This window comes from Pungitius pungitius, chromosome 13 (assembly GCF_949316345.1).
Source record: "Pungitius pungitius chromosome 13, fPunPun2.1, whole genome shotgun sequence".
NCBI lineage: Eukaryota > Metazoa > Chordata > Actinopteri > Perciformes > Gasterosteidae > Pungitius > Pungitius pungitius.
Window position 1 is genome coordinate 13414270 of NC_084912.1, and position 16287 is coordinate 13430556.

Below are 16287 nucleotides of genomic sequence, written 5' to 3' on the forward strand. Positions count from 1 at the left end.
GACGCAGACCGGCGATCAATAGTAATCATGAGGCGCTGTGGCGTTAACAGCAGATGACACATTGTTCAGGCTTTTTCTAGAGCACTGCAGTCTGACACAAAGCCATGATTCCATGTAGGCTTTGGGTCAATAGATATATATTTGCACATGGTAAGTTTTTCCCCGTATGGTTTTCATTGCCGAGCCCGTTTCTCTCAAGCTGCAGGACGGTCACGGTATCAAAGCACACGGAGCCGCGTCAAACTTCCATCCCGGTCGTCCCTTCGTCCAACAGCACAGTGCTCTCATGACCCAGAGAAAAGCCACTGAGTGTGGCACTCTGCGATGCTTTGGAGCTCACCTACGCAAGCGTGACACAGACTCTGAGCTCATAAACGCCCCCCCCCTCCCCCGCGGGAAAGCTGTGACACACAACGATATTCGTTTACATGATGGCAAGGAGACGTGTGATGAACGAACCCGGCGAGTCACCTGTGACTAACTGGGAAGACGTTCCTCAGAAGAGGTGTACCATTACATGCGCTGCCTATAGTTTGCCGACGGAGAGGTTGCATGTAACCAGCGTTACACACATGGTTTGTTTTTTTGCTTGCTTGTTGATGTTGTTTTTGTATTCAGTTATTATGCCAAGTTGGATCGAAGTGCCTGTTTTCAGTTACTTAATACAGAGAAAACCACTGTAACACTCCACTACCACCACTACTTTATACTCCATGAAGAACCTGTTTGGAACGGTCTCGTGTCTTGTGCTGAACTTAAGAAATACCAAATGAAAATAGGTTTTCGTAATATATTATTAAATTTACATGTTTCTTGAAAGTCCGGTCTAAAAAACAGTGGAGCAGTGTGAGTTATGGATACATAAAAGCACAGAACCCCTACAAAAATACATCCCTGGACATTACAATTAGAGAGAGGAGAGGTGGTAGTGTGCGTGTGCGAAAAAGAAACACACAACACTCCTGAGTCTCCCGTGAGAAGAGGAATCAGGACTTCAAACGTGTCCGTATCTGTGAGAAACGCTTGGCTCCAGAGCAACAACACACACTCATCTCTCCACGAGAGCTCAGCCATCACAGCTGATAATGAGCCCCGAATATCATTAGCACCACACACAAGGCTGCATGCGCCACACACTGTATTGCATTATGCTTATTACAACTCGATTTATCTCCTTATCATTGGCTTTCACAGATGTTCTCTTGAAAGCAAGACAGCAGACTCCTCGCAGGTCATTGAGTGCACAAAATGTGAAAAATGATGTGAGTAAAATAAATAGTAGTTTAAATGAAGCAACTAATAGCAATTCCAGCCACAGAACATTACTTTGGGCGGTTTGTTTTATTGTTAACTCCATGCGTCTTGAGAAGTATGATATTTTGGAAAAATTACTTTTACATTTAATTGTTTAAGCCAAACATGCTAATTAGTCAAGGCTAATGACGTGGCTGTAGCAATAGAAGCACAGGAGGTGTGAAACTACATTAACGTATTAAAGAAATAAATTGATGACATGGATTTAATGTATGAGAAAGAAATCACTAACAATTTAAGCAACAGCTATACTTTCCACGTTCGGAAGGGCTACAGATGAATCTAAATAAGAAGTGGACATTGTGACGTCAAATAAATGTAAAATAAAAGTTACATTATACCTTCGTGTGCTACATATTCCCATGGACTGGCCTTAAAATCCCACAAAAACACAGTGTAAAATCACTTTATTGAGAATCACCTAGAACTCCTTCAAGGACCCCTGGAACATCCGCGCCAACCCTTTCTCTTTAATTTGGGTATTTCGTTTGAACAGAGTGGAAAGAGTGGGCAGAGTAACTTTGCATTTTCAGAGCACGGTGCCAGGAAAGATTAATCAATCCCCAAGTAATTAAATGAATCCATTTGCAGCTATGCGGCCAGCCCTACATAAGGCCTCCGTTCTGCCAAAAGCTTCCTCCGAGCCAGTGATTGCTGTACGGAGCTTTAGTCGGAGAGTGAGCCCGCTATGTACAGGACACCAAAGCACTCTTGGATAGCCGTGGAGTTCAAGCCCAGCCAACTATCATCAAAGTGCCGGTTTGGCAGCTTCGCTGAGGGAAGGCAGCCAAGGCCAAGTAAGGTTCTAAACCCGTTTAGGATGATTCTGGCCAACTGCTGTTTTACCAGGCCACGCAACAGAGGACGTTTTCTCTACAGCTTCGGAGCATGCCGACACGCGTTTAATGGCAGATGTGTCACCAACCCGAAGAAAAGGACGGTTAAGGGTGCAGGTCCAAGGTGGACTGGGCTCCTCTCGCTGAGGCAACGAAATAGGTTTACGAGTTGCATGGGCGCTTGGATCTGGGTTTGATAGGTTCAAGGACCAAGCACAGCAATAGTTTGATATTTTTAGATACTGGTTCATTAGTTATTAGAAATAGCACTTCCGAAGGACTATGTGCTGGTTGCTAGGTAACCTCACAGTGATGCCAAAACCCCAGATAGTTACTCCGCTTGGCCAAAATATGATATATATTGTATTTTGTCTTTTTCATCTACATCGTAGGTCCAAGTTTCTGGGTGGCTGGGTGATGATTAGGGAATATGAGTAGGTATGGAAAACAAGTAATGAACAGATTGTTTTAATCATGATGATTTAGCTGAAATATAACTAGGTTTTCCGGATACTACTTTACTACCACTACTGCTGCGGTGGTATTAACAGACACACAGACAGGCTGACGGGTACATACATACTGTCTGAACCCATTAAGATGGGTTGTCTTTAAGGTTGCAGGCAGAGTTATGTAGTCCAGAGAAGACACACACAAATAGACACTCACCACTTTGTCCTCCTGCAGCCAAGTCAGCCATCCATGTATAATGAAAAGAAAGACAGAGAGAATGTGAGCAAAGATGATATCTGAAAGCATGGCAATGATCCTACAGCGCTAACAGCAACAAACACTGTAACACCAATATTTCACTTTCCAAGAAGGTTACACTCACGGAAAAGAGAATAATATGCTGACACTCTTTTGAGCCAGATTTGAGTTGAAATGTTGCAATAAATCCTTTTGCATACAAAACTGAATACATTAACTGACACAAGGTTTGAATCAGAGTCTCTGGAAAGTCAAACATCATTAGAAAAAATAATATACAATTCTGGAGAATGATATCTTATTTTTTTCAGGGACGTAAAAATGAGCGACACTGCTGGAATTTCACGTCCTTTCTTGTGTTTGATATTAGCAGAGAGCTGAGCTAATGTAAACGTTGTCAGTAACAGTGTTGCCAGGTTGTGCTTGTTTCTGCCCAATTGAGCTACTTGTGATGAATTTGGGGTAGGAAAAATAGACTTTGTTAACATTTGTGAAAACAATTGACCCGGACTGAAGAACAATGGGGGGGGGGGGGGGGGGGGACCTCAGTGTAATGGAGCACCAGTGCCTTTGCAATGCTTCATTTTTGTCAGTTCCAACTATATAGTAACTTAGTGTAGCTCGTGTAAGCTCTGATTCATTTGGTAGGCAGTTACCACACCGTCATGATTTTGGTTAATAACTCAACTCCTGACATCTGCTCGCTGTGTTCTTCACCACTGATTTGGAGGAAGGAAATAACGTGATTAACCGGCTAACCAGCTTTAAAAGTGACTTATTTCCACTTTATAAAAATAAAAGCTGTGTAAGGGTTGGTTGGCATAGAAACATGATGCTATGTCAACCAAATAAATAAATAGAAACAGAAGGTAGATGGCTAGCTAGGCTATCGTTAGCTGCTGCGAGGACGCTGTCATCACAGTGTGTAAATCACGTTTTTCAAACGGCTCAGGAACCGAAAGCAAGCACCGAAATCTGCGTTGGGTTTCGGCAGGTACCAGTGGTGTAGGAACCGGTGCTGTATTGGTACCGGTTCTCGGTACCCAACCCTACACACAGGACCCCACAGCTGAACTCTCCCCATGTCAGGCACTAATTAGGACGTACTATTGAGCGGGTGGGTTTTTTCAAGCGTGAGGTCATTAAATGCCACGCCGGTGATGTAGGCAAAGGGAGGAGGGGGAGGAGGGGGAGGGGGGGGGGGGAGGAGACGTCACTTATTCCAGAGGAAGACTCGGCTCCCCTGATACCAACGCACAAGCACCTACACCCCACTGTGTGTGTATAGGGCACCTCCGGAACCCCAGGGAGACGGAGACAGGGTGGGAGACCACCCCCAACGGTCCACAACCCAGTCTAATGCCCAATTAACCTTTCCCAGCTCCTGCATGGGTCACACACACAAACACACACACACACACAAAATCCCAGCACGAATCACAGTCACACACATGAGTGGAGGCACGCGGAAACACGCGGTAAAACCCACAGCATGGGTGTCAATAACGTACACACACACACACACACATCCAAGGCACTTTAATGCACACATAAAGACATGTGCCACGGCTCATCACCTCCGCCTAAGTACCAACACCTGCCGCCCTGCCACAGCCTGATCCCACACAGCTCCATGTGCTGTGTGTGTATGTTGGCAGTGTTTGTGAACTCGTGCTGCCCTGCAAAACTTTTTGTTTGTTTAAGGGACAATCTTTTGGCATAGTATAGTGTGAATTTGCAGGAGAAATTTGGCGTAACTGTTTAAAATGTATAAATGAAGAATTTAGATGCAATATTTATCATGATGTAATAAATCAACAAATAACCCTGTAAATCATAATCAAAAATAAATTTAAAAAATGTAATCCTACTGATTACAGGTTAATGGACAGTATAAAGATTTATTTATTTTTAAAAGACAAGTTATTCATTATTGTATCCGGATACACTTTTGATTTGTCTGATAACCTGCTTCAAGGATCTGGAACAAAGTCCCAGAAAGCTGCAGGTCTGCTGAGTTCCTCCTTTAAATCCAAATTAAAGACTTTTTCATTTTACTGCTGCCATTAATTGACAATTTAGGAATTTTGGTACTACCAGCATTTTATTCTATTGGGTCTTTTTCTCTTTTTAATGTTTTTCGTTTGTTTCAATACATTTTCTTATCTGTTTTTAGATCTCCTTGCTTTATGTTGGGATGTTTTTAACGTTTTTGCGTGAAGCACTTCATTGTTGAAATGTGCTATTCAAATAAAATGCCTTCCATGGCCTTCTATGGTAAAAACCCTTCTATCCTGATGGAGTGGTCTCTCCTGTGATGCCACTCAATCCACAGGAAACATTAGCTGACCGAAAGGCTCGATCAGAATGACATGATAACATGACAAATAACATGATCATTTTACATTCTCTGAGATACGTATGAAATCTTGCTAAACAGTGGTCCATCAATCCTCCCGGCCCCCCAGGCCGCTCTTACCGTGTTGGATCGTAGCGACACGCGGCCCCCGCAGCGGGCGCAGAACTTGGTCTGGCAGTACGAGCACAGGTTCCCACAGCCGTCTGCAAACTTGGTCTTGTGGCAAATGCCGCAGGTGGGTGCGTCGTCCCGGTGACCTGCCGCTACCGTGGCCTGTCGGACCACCGTCTCCCTGTAGCTGGACAACTGCTGCTGGATTCCTCTGAAAATGAAATGAAACAGGAGGGAAACATGAAGGCTTTGACAGTCAACCTAATCAACTGGTTCATGTTATTCAGGTATCTTTAAATGTAGGTTCTTTAAGAAGAATCATTCAAAAGCACTGCTTTAAATATTGTGTTAATCAGAGAGGGTTTCTTAAATTCCTTTGCAATAAGTCATGCATAAAAAACGGCTTCTGGACTCGAGACATCTCAATCGACCAATGATTTGTGCGACTGCGTGAGTTAACAATAAAACATTACGGTTGTGGGTGTTATTTTGATGTGTTCCCTATCAACATGCTATTGTCCATATGAGGTATAGCCATGGTTGGAGAGAACTGTTGATGTCCACATGCTAACACGCTCACAAAGATGATGTTGACATGCTGATATTATGTTGTTGGCGTGCAAATAGTACCTACTGTATTTAGCATTAAACACAAAGTACATCTAAACTGAAGGACCATTTCCTCAGCATGTGTTTGGTTGTAGGAATAAGAAGTGTTGGACATTTGAGTTTGAAACAAAATAAAAAAGTAAGGGTGATTGGCAAAGGTAATATACTATTCACCCTGAGGGGGCACATGAATACCACACGGCGTATAGAAAAGGTCAATTTCCTTACATATCTACTAAATGCATTTTTTATGGATTTGCTTTTAAATCATTTATCATTTTATCTGTTTATGAAGGATAGTGTGCCGTTTTTAATCTCACAATTTTTTTTTCTTTCTTGTAACAACTCACTTACATAAAACTAAACTGAGCCAACAATGTGACATTAACATTTGTGCAAATAAAGAGCAAAAACTGAGTGGAAGAAAATAAGCAATTGGAGAGTAGAGGAGGTGAGAAACAGTGAAAGAGGTGCCAAGTGAGAGGGAGGCAAAAGGAAACACAAAGAGACGAGAAGGAAGGAGGGGGAAAAAAGGAGATGTGGAAAATGGAGAGGAAGGGTTGACAAGAAAAAGGGTACGGGGTAGGTTAAGGGTATAGGGGAGAAGCAAGGAGACAAAATTAGATGGCAAAAGGATAAGAGCAGGGAGGGAGAGGGGCCAAAAAAGAGGAGGCAAAAATGAACAATTAGGGAGTAGAATAGAGGAGGGAGGGGAGGAGGGAAACAGAAAGCCAAGGAAATGATAATGGAAGGATGGATAGTAGGGAGAGGACAATTCTTTATCGGTTTGTTGTGCATGAGAGATTAAACATTTTCATTGTGGCCATGAAAGTAAAACTGCACCTTTCACCACGTTTGCCCTTTTCCCCAACACATCATTTAGAATCAAAGTTAAAGGTGACAAAAGTGATGGAATTATATGAGAGTAAACTTAGACACAGCACCAAATATGTGTTGGGCATTGTACAAAAGGCACAGAGTGTGAAATCCTGAATAGAACAAGCACAGGGATACAAAATGTCTTCAAAATGTTGAGCTGACACAGCTCTCCATCAATCAAAGAGCATTCAACCTGATATGACGTCCAAAGCCTTCCGCATCATTTGCTTTTGGCTGCAGTACTTACAGACTGGGAGTCAGCGGTGAGGCTTCCTCCCCCATCGGCCCAGATGTTTAAACAACTACAAATCCCAGCAGTCGAGAACCCCCAAAAAAGAAAAATATAGCAAGTCACACATCCAGTGGTTTGAGAGATAAATCACCGTTGTTTCATCGCATGTAACAGGACAAACTGTTTCCCTAAATATGGCTTGAAGAAAAAGCCTTCAGAGACTCCATGACCCGGTGGGTGAAACTCTACCTAACCACACACACACACACACACACACACACACAGCATCTTCGTTCATCCACACATTTGCACACTGACTTACACGTGCACGCGCGCACACACACACACACACACCGAGGATGACAAGTGCACACATGCGCACTTCCTGGGAGCAATAGCTAAAAGGTCACAGCGGGGTCACCTGCTGCTGCAGCACTGCAGGATTCACTTCCTGATCCATGGCTCTCACTACATCAGCCCAAACCCCCGGTCTCCATTCACAGCTCAGCAAGTTGTAACCACATACAGTAGAGCCACTGTGATTGGTCACATGTTTATTGATCAATGCTACCGCTAGTGCTCGTTTTGCTTTCAAACCACAGCGGCAGTCTCAACGCTATTGGCTTCATCAAGACAGCGTCAGGGGAATTTTCCGCCAAACTGGAAATATTTCATCTCGCACAACAAATTGTTTGCGCTCGCAAACCATTTGCGTCTCTGCATTGACTTTGCATGGAATCCACAAGCACAGCCGGCTCAGAAGAAGGCCGGCGTGGCCAGCAAGCGCCACCGACAGTCTTTTGATGTTGATTCTAATCCTTATTTCATCTCGGAGGTCACTACAGAGTTTGTGCACTTCAATACCGAACCTGGCAGCATATGCCACCCCTTGAAAAAGATTAGCAGGAATAATTCCCTAAACCAATGTTAACGGTTGGCGTAGTATCACATGCCAAAGGGCGTACCAGAGGGGATACAGGTGTCCTCCTACAATGGAAACCATGCAACAGACAATTTAACATTTACTCAGTGTGTTACAGCGTTATGAGACTGTGTGTGTCTGTTTGTGTTTCTGTATTTCTGTGTGTCTCGAGGCAAAGTAGTACATAATAAATAGTAGCTAACATGAGAGCAGGAGCAGGAAATATATTAAATCAGTCAACCACAACAAGCCATCAGTTTCCCTTTCACAGGTGAGAAAAAAAGAAACATTTTTAACACATCAAATGTACGGAGAGGGTTGGCAGATCATTATGAGAGGGAGACAGGGGGGGAGGGGGTGGAGCAAGGGGAGGGGTGGGAGGGAGAGATCAGAGGGAGGTGTTCGGAGAAAACAGAGAGCAAGCTCATTAAGGAAATGCAGGGAAATATCCATATTCAAATGACGTAAGACACAACGTTGAAGCAAAGGGAGCATAAAAACTTCACATTTCACGTATGGAAACGCACTTAAGCTCACAAATACAATTCCACTTTTGCATCGTTTAGCTAGGCTTTAAAAGAAAAACAGTTATCAGAATTAAAGTGGAAACATTTCCATTTGGAGTTTTATTAAATTGACTACTTATTGCTAACTTTTCTCTTTTTAAACAATGTGATTGAACAATATGAGAGCGCTCTTTGTTGTGCAGAGGTACATTGTTATTGTGAATATGCAAATAACATTACATCAGAGAGCTGTAAAACATCCCTCTGGAAAAGCCATTTACTGTACCGAGGAGCCTTTAAACATTTCCTAGATTAACTGAACAAATACCTCCAAGCGAGAAAACGTTATATTTTTAGAGTCCTAAACCGACGTTGGAAAAAAAATAGTTTTACACTTAGTTAATTTGAGTGATGTATCAATGTTCATGAGATACGGATAACTAAAGACACGCATTATTCCATATTTTTATTGCGGCCAACAAACTAATTTCTCCCTGCTTGTACATCCGGGCTTCCGCAGTAAGTTGTACTTTAGCTTGTGTAGCCAGAAACCAAGCAGCCTTCTGCCTGATGAAATGTACGTGGCGCAATAATGTGTATCATTTTTTCCTTTTAAAAAAAAAGTTCAGTAATTGCCTAGAACAGCTGGGCATTGTAGTTTTTTAGCAAAGTGGACTAAAAAGTGGGTTTGTTGGGGGCTATTTTCCGACGCGTATTAATTCACATTTGTTGCTCTGGTGAGTATTTCCTCCAGCGGCAGTGAGTCCAAATGAACTACAGTGTGAGTTCATGGTAATAAAGGAACATGCCACCCAGTGCACTGAGGCCCACTGGTGTGTTTTAAATACTGTTTGGACAACAAAGATTCTCTATGCATGTGTTGGAGAAGCCACTCTGGAAGCATACAGCTTTGCCAGATTCACCCTGGAAAAGGTTTAGCTACCATAAAAATGGCTCAAACTGCTTTTTAGAAAAATAAATCTAATTAACATACAAAATATATGAAAAAAAATATGCTGCTGAATTGAGTGCCCACTTGTTCCATGGTCACTCCAAAAATAAAACATTTTCTTTTTTAGACGGATTAACCAACCTGAGCCATCACCTAAAAAAACAGGCCTTCCGATTGCTTCATGTTCACATTTTTTTTTTCTTTTCTGAGAAGGCCCTGGTGACGTCCTTGGATCAAATGGAGCTGAAGCTTGTTTTGAACGTGTCTGTCTATCCGCAGCTTTACTTCTTTTTCGGACGGACAATTCTTCCGAAAAGGACTATTGGTGGGAGCAGATCGCACAGGCGGGCACAGATGGGGGGAGTTGAGTGGGGTTCTTTCATGGCCGTACACCTCGTTTCCCTTTGCTCTGACGTCACTGACAAAGCTCGAAGAGACCAGGTATTGCAAAGAAGAATTTAAGGGCAAGAAGAGCAAAGACGAGGGATTAAAAAAAGAAAGGACAGAGGTTGGAGCAGAGACAGGGAGGAGCCTCTTGACTAACTCCGTAGCACTGTGACAGATTACGTTACACAGCTGGACAGCACCTGGACCTTTGCCTGCCAAGGTCAAACAAAGGGGTATCCCTCGGTGGCATTTTAAAGATTTTAACCATGATATTTTGCAGGTGCTCTGCAATCCTGAACAATGTCCCTATGAAGCAACAGCAACAGCAGCCCAGTTGCTGCAGCAAATTAATTCATCTCTCTATCTCACTGATTGCTACAATTTGAAGGAGGCATTGAAAAGGTGTGCATGTGGGTCACTGACCTTTCTACCTGTGTGCTGTGTGTAACAAAACGTAGTCCTGCTCAGACAGCAGACCAGGCAGCGTTGGAAGAAGGTTGGCTTTGTATGTTCCACCGATACATTTATTGGCGACGTTTTTGGAAAAAATGATGTGATGCATCAAGCAAAAAGGGACATGCGAAGACGCATTGATGAAACTTATTTTTGGTTCTGTAAAGCACATTCAATTGCCCTGCATAAGTACGGGATAACACTGATTGACACAAATACTGTAGCTCATCCTAAAGGAATCACACATACATAGACAATAGACAACAGCTGTGGCCAAACAAATCGACCAAAATGAGCAGAAAGGCTGCGGTTGGCTTTTTACCCATCGGGTCGGCTGAGGTACACTACGGTCTGCTTCTTGTTCGCCATGCAACCTACTGCAAAACACACGGGTACCAAACACACCATTAACTCGGTAAATGATCAAAGTTGGGGCCCCTGAGAGCCACTAATAAATCTCAGGTCTTAGTTAATCCTCGGATGAGAAGTGTTTGCTTAAAAAAAACACAGCTCTCCGGGGACCACTGTTCTTTTTTCCCGTGAAACTATAGTTTTGTGTTTTTAGATGTTGTTGGTTTGTCTTTTTCCTGGGGGATTTGATGAAAACAAAAAACAAAAAAATACAGCAATACACCAACCTTGTTATTATCCACCCATTCGTCCGAACACCCAACCAACCAATACTCAACAAATATTCAGTTTTAATGAGCACGTTATTTGCAGATTTTCACCAGCAATCCTTACGGCGTCTCCACTCATTCTCAGATCAAACGAGCCCCTCGGTTATTTGGGCATGCAAGGCTTCCTTTCCTAAAATGGATCTGGACCATTCTCCCCCATTCTGAATCCAAACTCAAAGCATAAAGCTCCAGTTAAACAACTGCCAAAAAAAGTTGAGGACCCTGCTTGACGTACAAGTAGATGTGTCTAAAATAAAGCAGATAAAAGAGCTGAGTCCTTCAGTCCTTGAGCGTCATTACTGAGCCAAGCGTTGGCTCGATACCTTCCCCCCGGTCTCCGGACTTTCATAAAGCAAGACGGGCATCCGGATTGGGGTTTGGGAGCCAATTTCGACTCTTTCCCGCGTAGTGACTCAGGCTATGAGTCACTCCTCCTGGTTCCTGGATCGATATTCAAATGGCAGGCCGACATAAATCAAATAACAATGAGTCAGTGTCAGAATAAAATCACCTTGTGGCCATTTAGAAATTAAGCACTCCGTCTTGTTCCCATTTGTTCTCCGAGTACTTATTTTTTAAATTAACCCCGGACCCTTGTTGCTCAGTTCAGTTGAGAGAGTTCAGTTAAAACGTTTTTATTCTCTCCAACTTGTTCTCTTAAAACTGTCTCTCCCCGAAGGATCCTCTTTACCTTCGTGGTCCTGTCTTTTAATCTAGTCCCCCCCCCCCCACCCCCCCTCACACAGACCCACACACACACACACACACACTTAGGCGTCTACTAAAGGGGAGACATCTACAAGATTGATTGGAACTCATTTGGTGTCCTATAATAGACGAGTATTAAAAAGATTCCTCCCTCTCATGCTATTTGTGAAATTGAATTCGAAGGTAAATGCATGCCAGAATTAGATATGGGTTTCCAGTCGGCAGCAATTGAGTGTGTGTGTGTGTGTGTGTGTGTGTGTGCATAGAGAAATATTTTTTGTTTGCATGCAAAGGAGATCCACCTACATTCACTAACACTGTATTATTTGCAGAAAAGAACCTTTCGAGGATTATAAATCTGGCCTGAATTGTGGTTGGCCTTATTAAACAGACCTGAGACTGTAGAATAATACTTTAAAGTCTGTGAAGGCTCTGCTGGTCACCTCTTGATTCAAGTCCAATATTCACTCCCCTTTTTAGTTGGTTCTGTGTCTAGCTGCTAAATGCTGTGTAGTGTTTTCATTTGTAGTGTTTCCTATTCAGTCATTGTCACATGTCCATGTTATTTGTATCATATTTGGTTGACCATGATTTTTCTTTCATTAAGATTCATTTGATTAGTTATTCATTGTAGTTAACCAAGCGATTCGGTCACATATTTGTATACGCTCAATAAAGCAAAAGTAATAAAATTGAGTATTATAGTTAAAACATTCATTCTGCTCATAGAAAGTGCTTTCTTTGCATGAAGATTATGATGGATGTGATTATTTTCTACAATATAATTAGCCTTTTCAGTGCATATATTGTGTCTTCCTGTGGCCTGCCCGCTCAGCATATGGCAGCAGGGACAGAGAGAATCTCTCGCCCTCTAGTTGTCTCTGTTTGTGCCAAGCTCTGTTGTTCCTCCTCCGTCCCCTCCCCTCCCCTCGCCCTCACTTCCGCCAGAGTCCTCTCCATGCTGAGCTGCTCGGATGTGCTCTCACCTCCCCCATCCCTCCTCCCATCCTCCCGTCCTTTCCTTATATCACACTCTATTATTGCCCTGCTCTTTTACATCTCTCTATTTACATCTTATTGGAGAGGAGACACACAGCGATTGCTCTAATAACATTTTTTTCTCCCTTCCTTTTTTTTGTAATGTTTTTTTATTGGGGATAAAAGTTTTGGTTATAATGTATCCTAAAAATAGCAGATCGTTTTTTGGGGGGGAAACTCCCAACAGAGACCAAAAATTGATGACTCATGCCGCAGCTGACAGTTGTGAATTAATGGAGTGTGAATTAACTGCCCCCTGTGCGTCTCCTGTACTTTCCTCCTGCCTCCTCATTCCCTCCTCCATCCTCGTCACCTCCCCCTTCCTCTTGCTTTCTGGTTGGATGTGCCTCACCCCTCGTCCTTGCTCCTTTTTTGGAGTTATTCCGCTCATACTTTCTTTGAAATGCGGCACGCTATCAGGAAATGTGTGATTCTCAGTAACTGATGTCATAAATGGCCCTGTCTCTGTCTCTGTCTCTCCGACGGTAAACACATTCTTCATTTTAATGCTGAGGCGAAATGCATTGGCCAGAAATACAAAAAACACGATACATTTCTGTACTAAGTCTTGAAAGTCAAAGCCAGTTTGTCGTAATGTTTGTAGTTCAGACCTTCTGGGGGTAGACCACAGTGCTTCTCTTAGAATTTAATATAAGGCTCACCAGCTCATAGTTTACCAAAAGTTCAGTGCTTATAATCCCCTTATAATTGATCCCAATGCACTACAGTTAGAAGGCAATGAGCCCAGCATTTGCTGCTGCACGCATGACGGACCGGTGGAAGCCCAGCACATCAGCTGCGTAAAGGAATCCACTCATGAACCTGAAGGCACCGGGCGCCGCATGGCAATCAGACAACCATCAGCATTCCCTCCAATGGTTATGAAGGGGCGAGTCATGTGGTGGCAAAAAAGTTGTCAGATTGTCAGATTACAAATTGCCTCCACTTCTCAGATGATTTAGTACTGCTTCAGCTAATGCAACCAATGTCCACATTCCATCACCTACACAAGATAACCATGGGGCCGTGTGGCTAACTACCAGCACAATATACACAACGCCTTTTCATCACTTCTCCTTAGTCCAAATATGGTCACTTCCTTTCACGGGTTGCAAAAAGCCAAAACGGACAATTGAGGCATCCGCCACCTCTAGTCGGCGTTGGTTCAAGCTCCAAACCCTGTCGCCATTCGCGCTAGAGGGGATTTTCAACAGCACGGTGGCTGCGGTATGATAGCAATCACCATCAAATGGAAAGAAATGGAGTGCTTGAGAACCCACTAAGCTCTGTCACGCGCACTTGATTTATTTGAGTGCACAAGGGAACATGCAAACACAAAGAGACACACTTTTAATCGGAACAATACCTCAGGAAGACTATATTTGGATCTCGTTTAAGATGAGTTTACAGGACTGAAGATAAAGGAAAGAAACTAAGAAGCGAGCTCGCGGCGAGATATAAAAAAAAAGATAGATGGACTAAAAGATAAAACACAGAGGAAGGGAAAAAGAGAGAGAGAGGGACAGATGGAGAGAGCACCAGAGCCAACAGCAGAGCTAAGTGGGTAGTGTGCTCCCCAGACAGCGCTCCATATGGCCTGGCAACGCCATACACAGCCAGGCAGCACAAACACACACATACACAGCGTCTATCCACACGGACACACACACAGATAGAAACAATCACACGTAGTGTGTATTCACACATTGCAATGTACCCACACATATCCAAAGCTCAGGCCACTCTGCAAAAAAACCCAACAATCTATCTATGATCTGTTGATGTCTACGTTTTCTCTCTCCTTGTTATTTAGGGATTGTCCATTTGTGACGTTTAGTGTCGAGGCTATTAGCTCTGGTTCTCATCGGGCGATAGGAGCAGTGTTTTACCTGTCACTGTATCTTCATACAAAAGTGTGTACTGTACAATTTACACCTTGCATCTTGCATTTTTCCCACAAAGGCAACGTGCCAATTTCCACTCTTTGCATGCATTTATGACTACATAAAATTCTCATTCCTTCCTACAGACAAGGCAAAAGAGATTTGAGAATAAAACAAATGAAACACTTCCAATCAAGTAGAGATGGAACTCTCTCAAGCGTGCAGAAATGCAAGTGAGAGTGTGTCAATCCAGCCGAACCCGGGGTCCCCGCAGGAGCAGAGGCTCATGGGAAGACCAGGCTAACAGCCAATCCCTGTAGGAAGGGAGGAAGTGACTCCTCGCCAATCCCAGGGGGTCACAGAGGTTACTACGGGGCTGCTGGGCCGTCACCATGGTTCCCAGCTTTCTGGGGACACCTTGAGCCAATCGCATTGAGCTGTGTGGATTGTGAACGACCTCACCTCGCATCACGCCCATGTTACCTATGAAGAAGCGTGGGGTTTGCTGTGCAGACATGCTAAGCTGTCCTAATTTCATCCCAGAGTTATATTTGTGACCACAATATTTGTTAATGCATTTTGAAGAACTCTCAATGGTGAACCCCAAAGAGAACATGCGAGAGTAAATAACATGGAGAAAAGAAATGACATTTCAAATGCATTCAGTAACACACACTGTTGCATATAGCGATTAACTACAGCTGAAGGATTGCATGTTCCCCAACAGACTCTGAAAGCTCTGCAACTCTTCTCAAAAGTTCAAAATCACCCAAGAGATGGACTCAGGAAGACTCAGCGGTCAAGTTTAGAACAAGCCGTTCTCTCTCACAGCGCCTTGTGATGGCCAGCACTCGCCAGAAGTCCGCTCCGTCTCTGCCGAGCCGATCAACCTGACCAACGTCTGGCAAGCAGACCGTCAGCGGCCAGGTTTCCCTGCCCACTTCATATCCTAGAGACTGAATAATTCTGTGGATAAACATTACGCCTTGATGAACAGCAAACAGCCCGCCGTCCAGGCTTTCCCTTTCTAGCTACTTGAAACAACACTAAAGGAATGACACACTGATATCGAAGCAGAAAATTCACCACTGTTTTTGTGGACGCCGAGTCAGTGTTTATGGCTAATGTAGTCGATCGAGGCAACACGACTCGGAGAGCTGCGCCAGAATTGCCTACATCTACCAGGATGCATTGCAGGCTGGCTTCAGACGCCAGAAGGGGCCCAGTCGGCCACATTCTGTTGCATGTCGAATGCAGCCTTTCGTGCAGCATCTCTTTTGCACTGTAGCTTGATAAATGCAGCTGTTAATATAGATTCCAATATCATATCTCATTTTCATTACAAGCATTGAAGCGAGGGATAAAACCTGAGGTTATCTCAGTCCTACCGCAATGGCGCCCGCCCCAATGGCCGCACTGTAACGTCTGGTGAGCGATGTGGGGGAATACTGACAGGAGAGGCACAGATTGTAAAAGGTTTTAAAAGCGGGGCCATATTGTGGGATTCCTCCTAGAAGCAGATGTGCTGCAGCTGACTTACTCTGTAATCCCACGTCATTCTCTGATCCAACGCACGCACACACACACACACACACACACACACAGACACACACAGTGCAGAGAGAAATAACATAAACAAGTTTTATCCTTTGATCATTGTGCGGTAGAAAGAGAAGAAAAAACCCTACTTTCTGCAGAGGTCACAGC

At 43.6% G+C, this 16287-nt stretch overlaps 1 protein-coding gene across 18 annotated transcripts in view; it reads right to left on the reverse strand.

Annotated features, from left to right (window-relative positions):
• The window catches only part of LOC119213940 (regulating synaptic membrane exocytosis protein 1-like), a 62285-nt gene that overhangs the window by 39415 nt on the left and 6583 nt on the right, over window positions 1-16287 (reverse strand). For 16 of the 18 annotated variants that reach the window (XM_062566597.1, XM_062566592.1, XM_062566591.1 and 13 more), the window contains exons 3-4: window positions 5341-5542; window positions 2820-2831 (exon numbers count right to left, since the gene is read on the reverse strand). In XM_062566597.1, the coding sequence (XP_062422581.1) occupies window positions 2820-2831; window positions 5341-5542 (214 nt within the window). Of the gene's footprint in view, window positions 1-2819; window positions 2832-5340; window positions 5543-7066; window positions 7215-16287 lie in introns of those variants that run through there. The other 2 variants (XM_062566598.1, XM_062566590.1) reach the window with 2 other exon arrangements.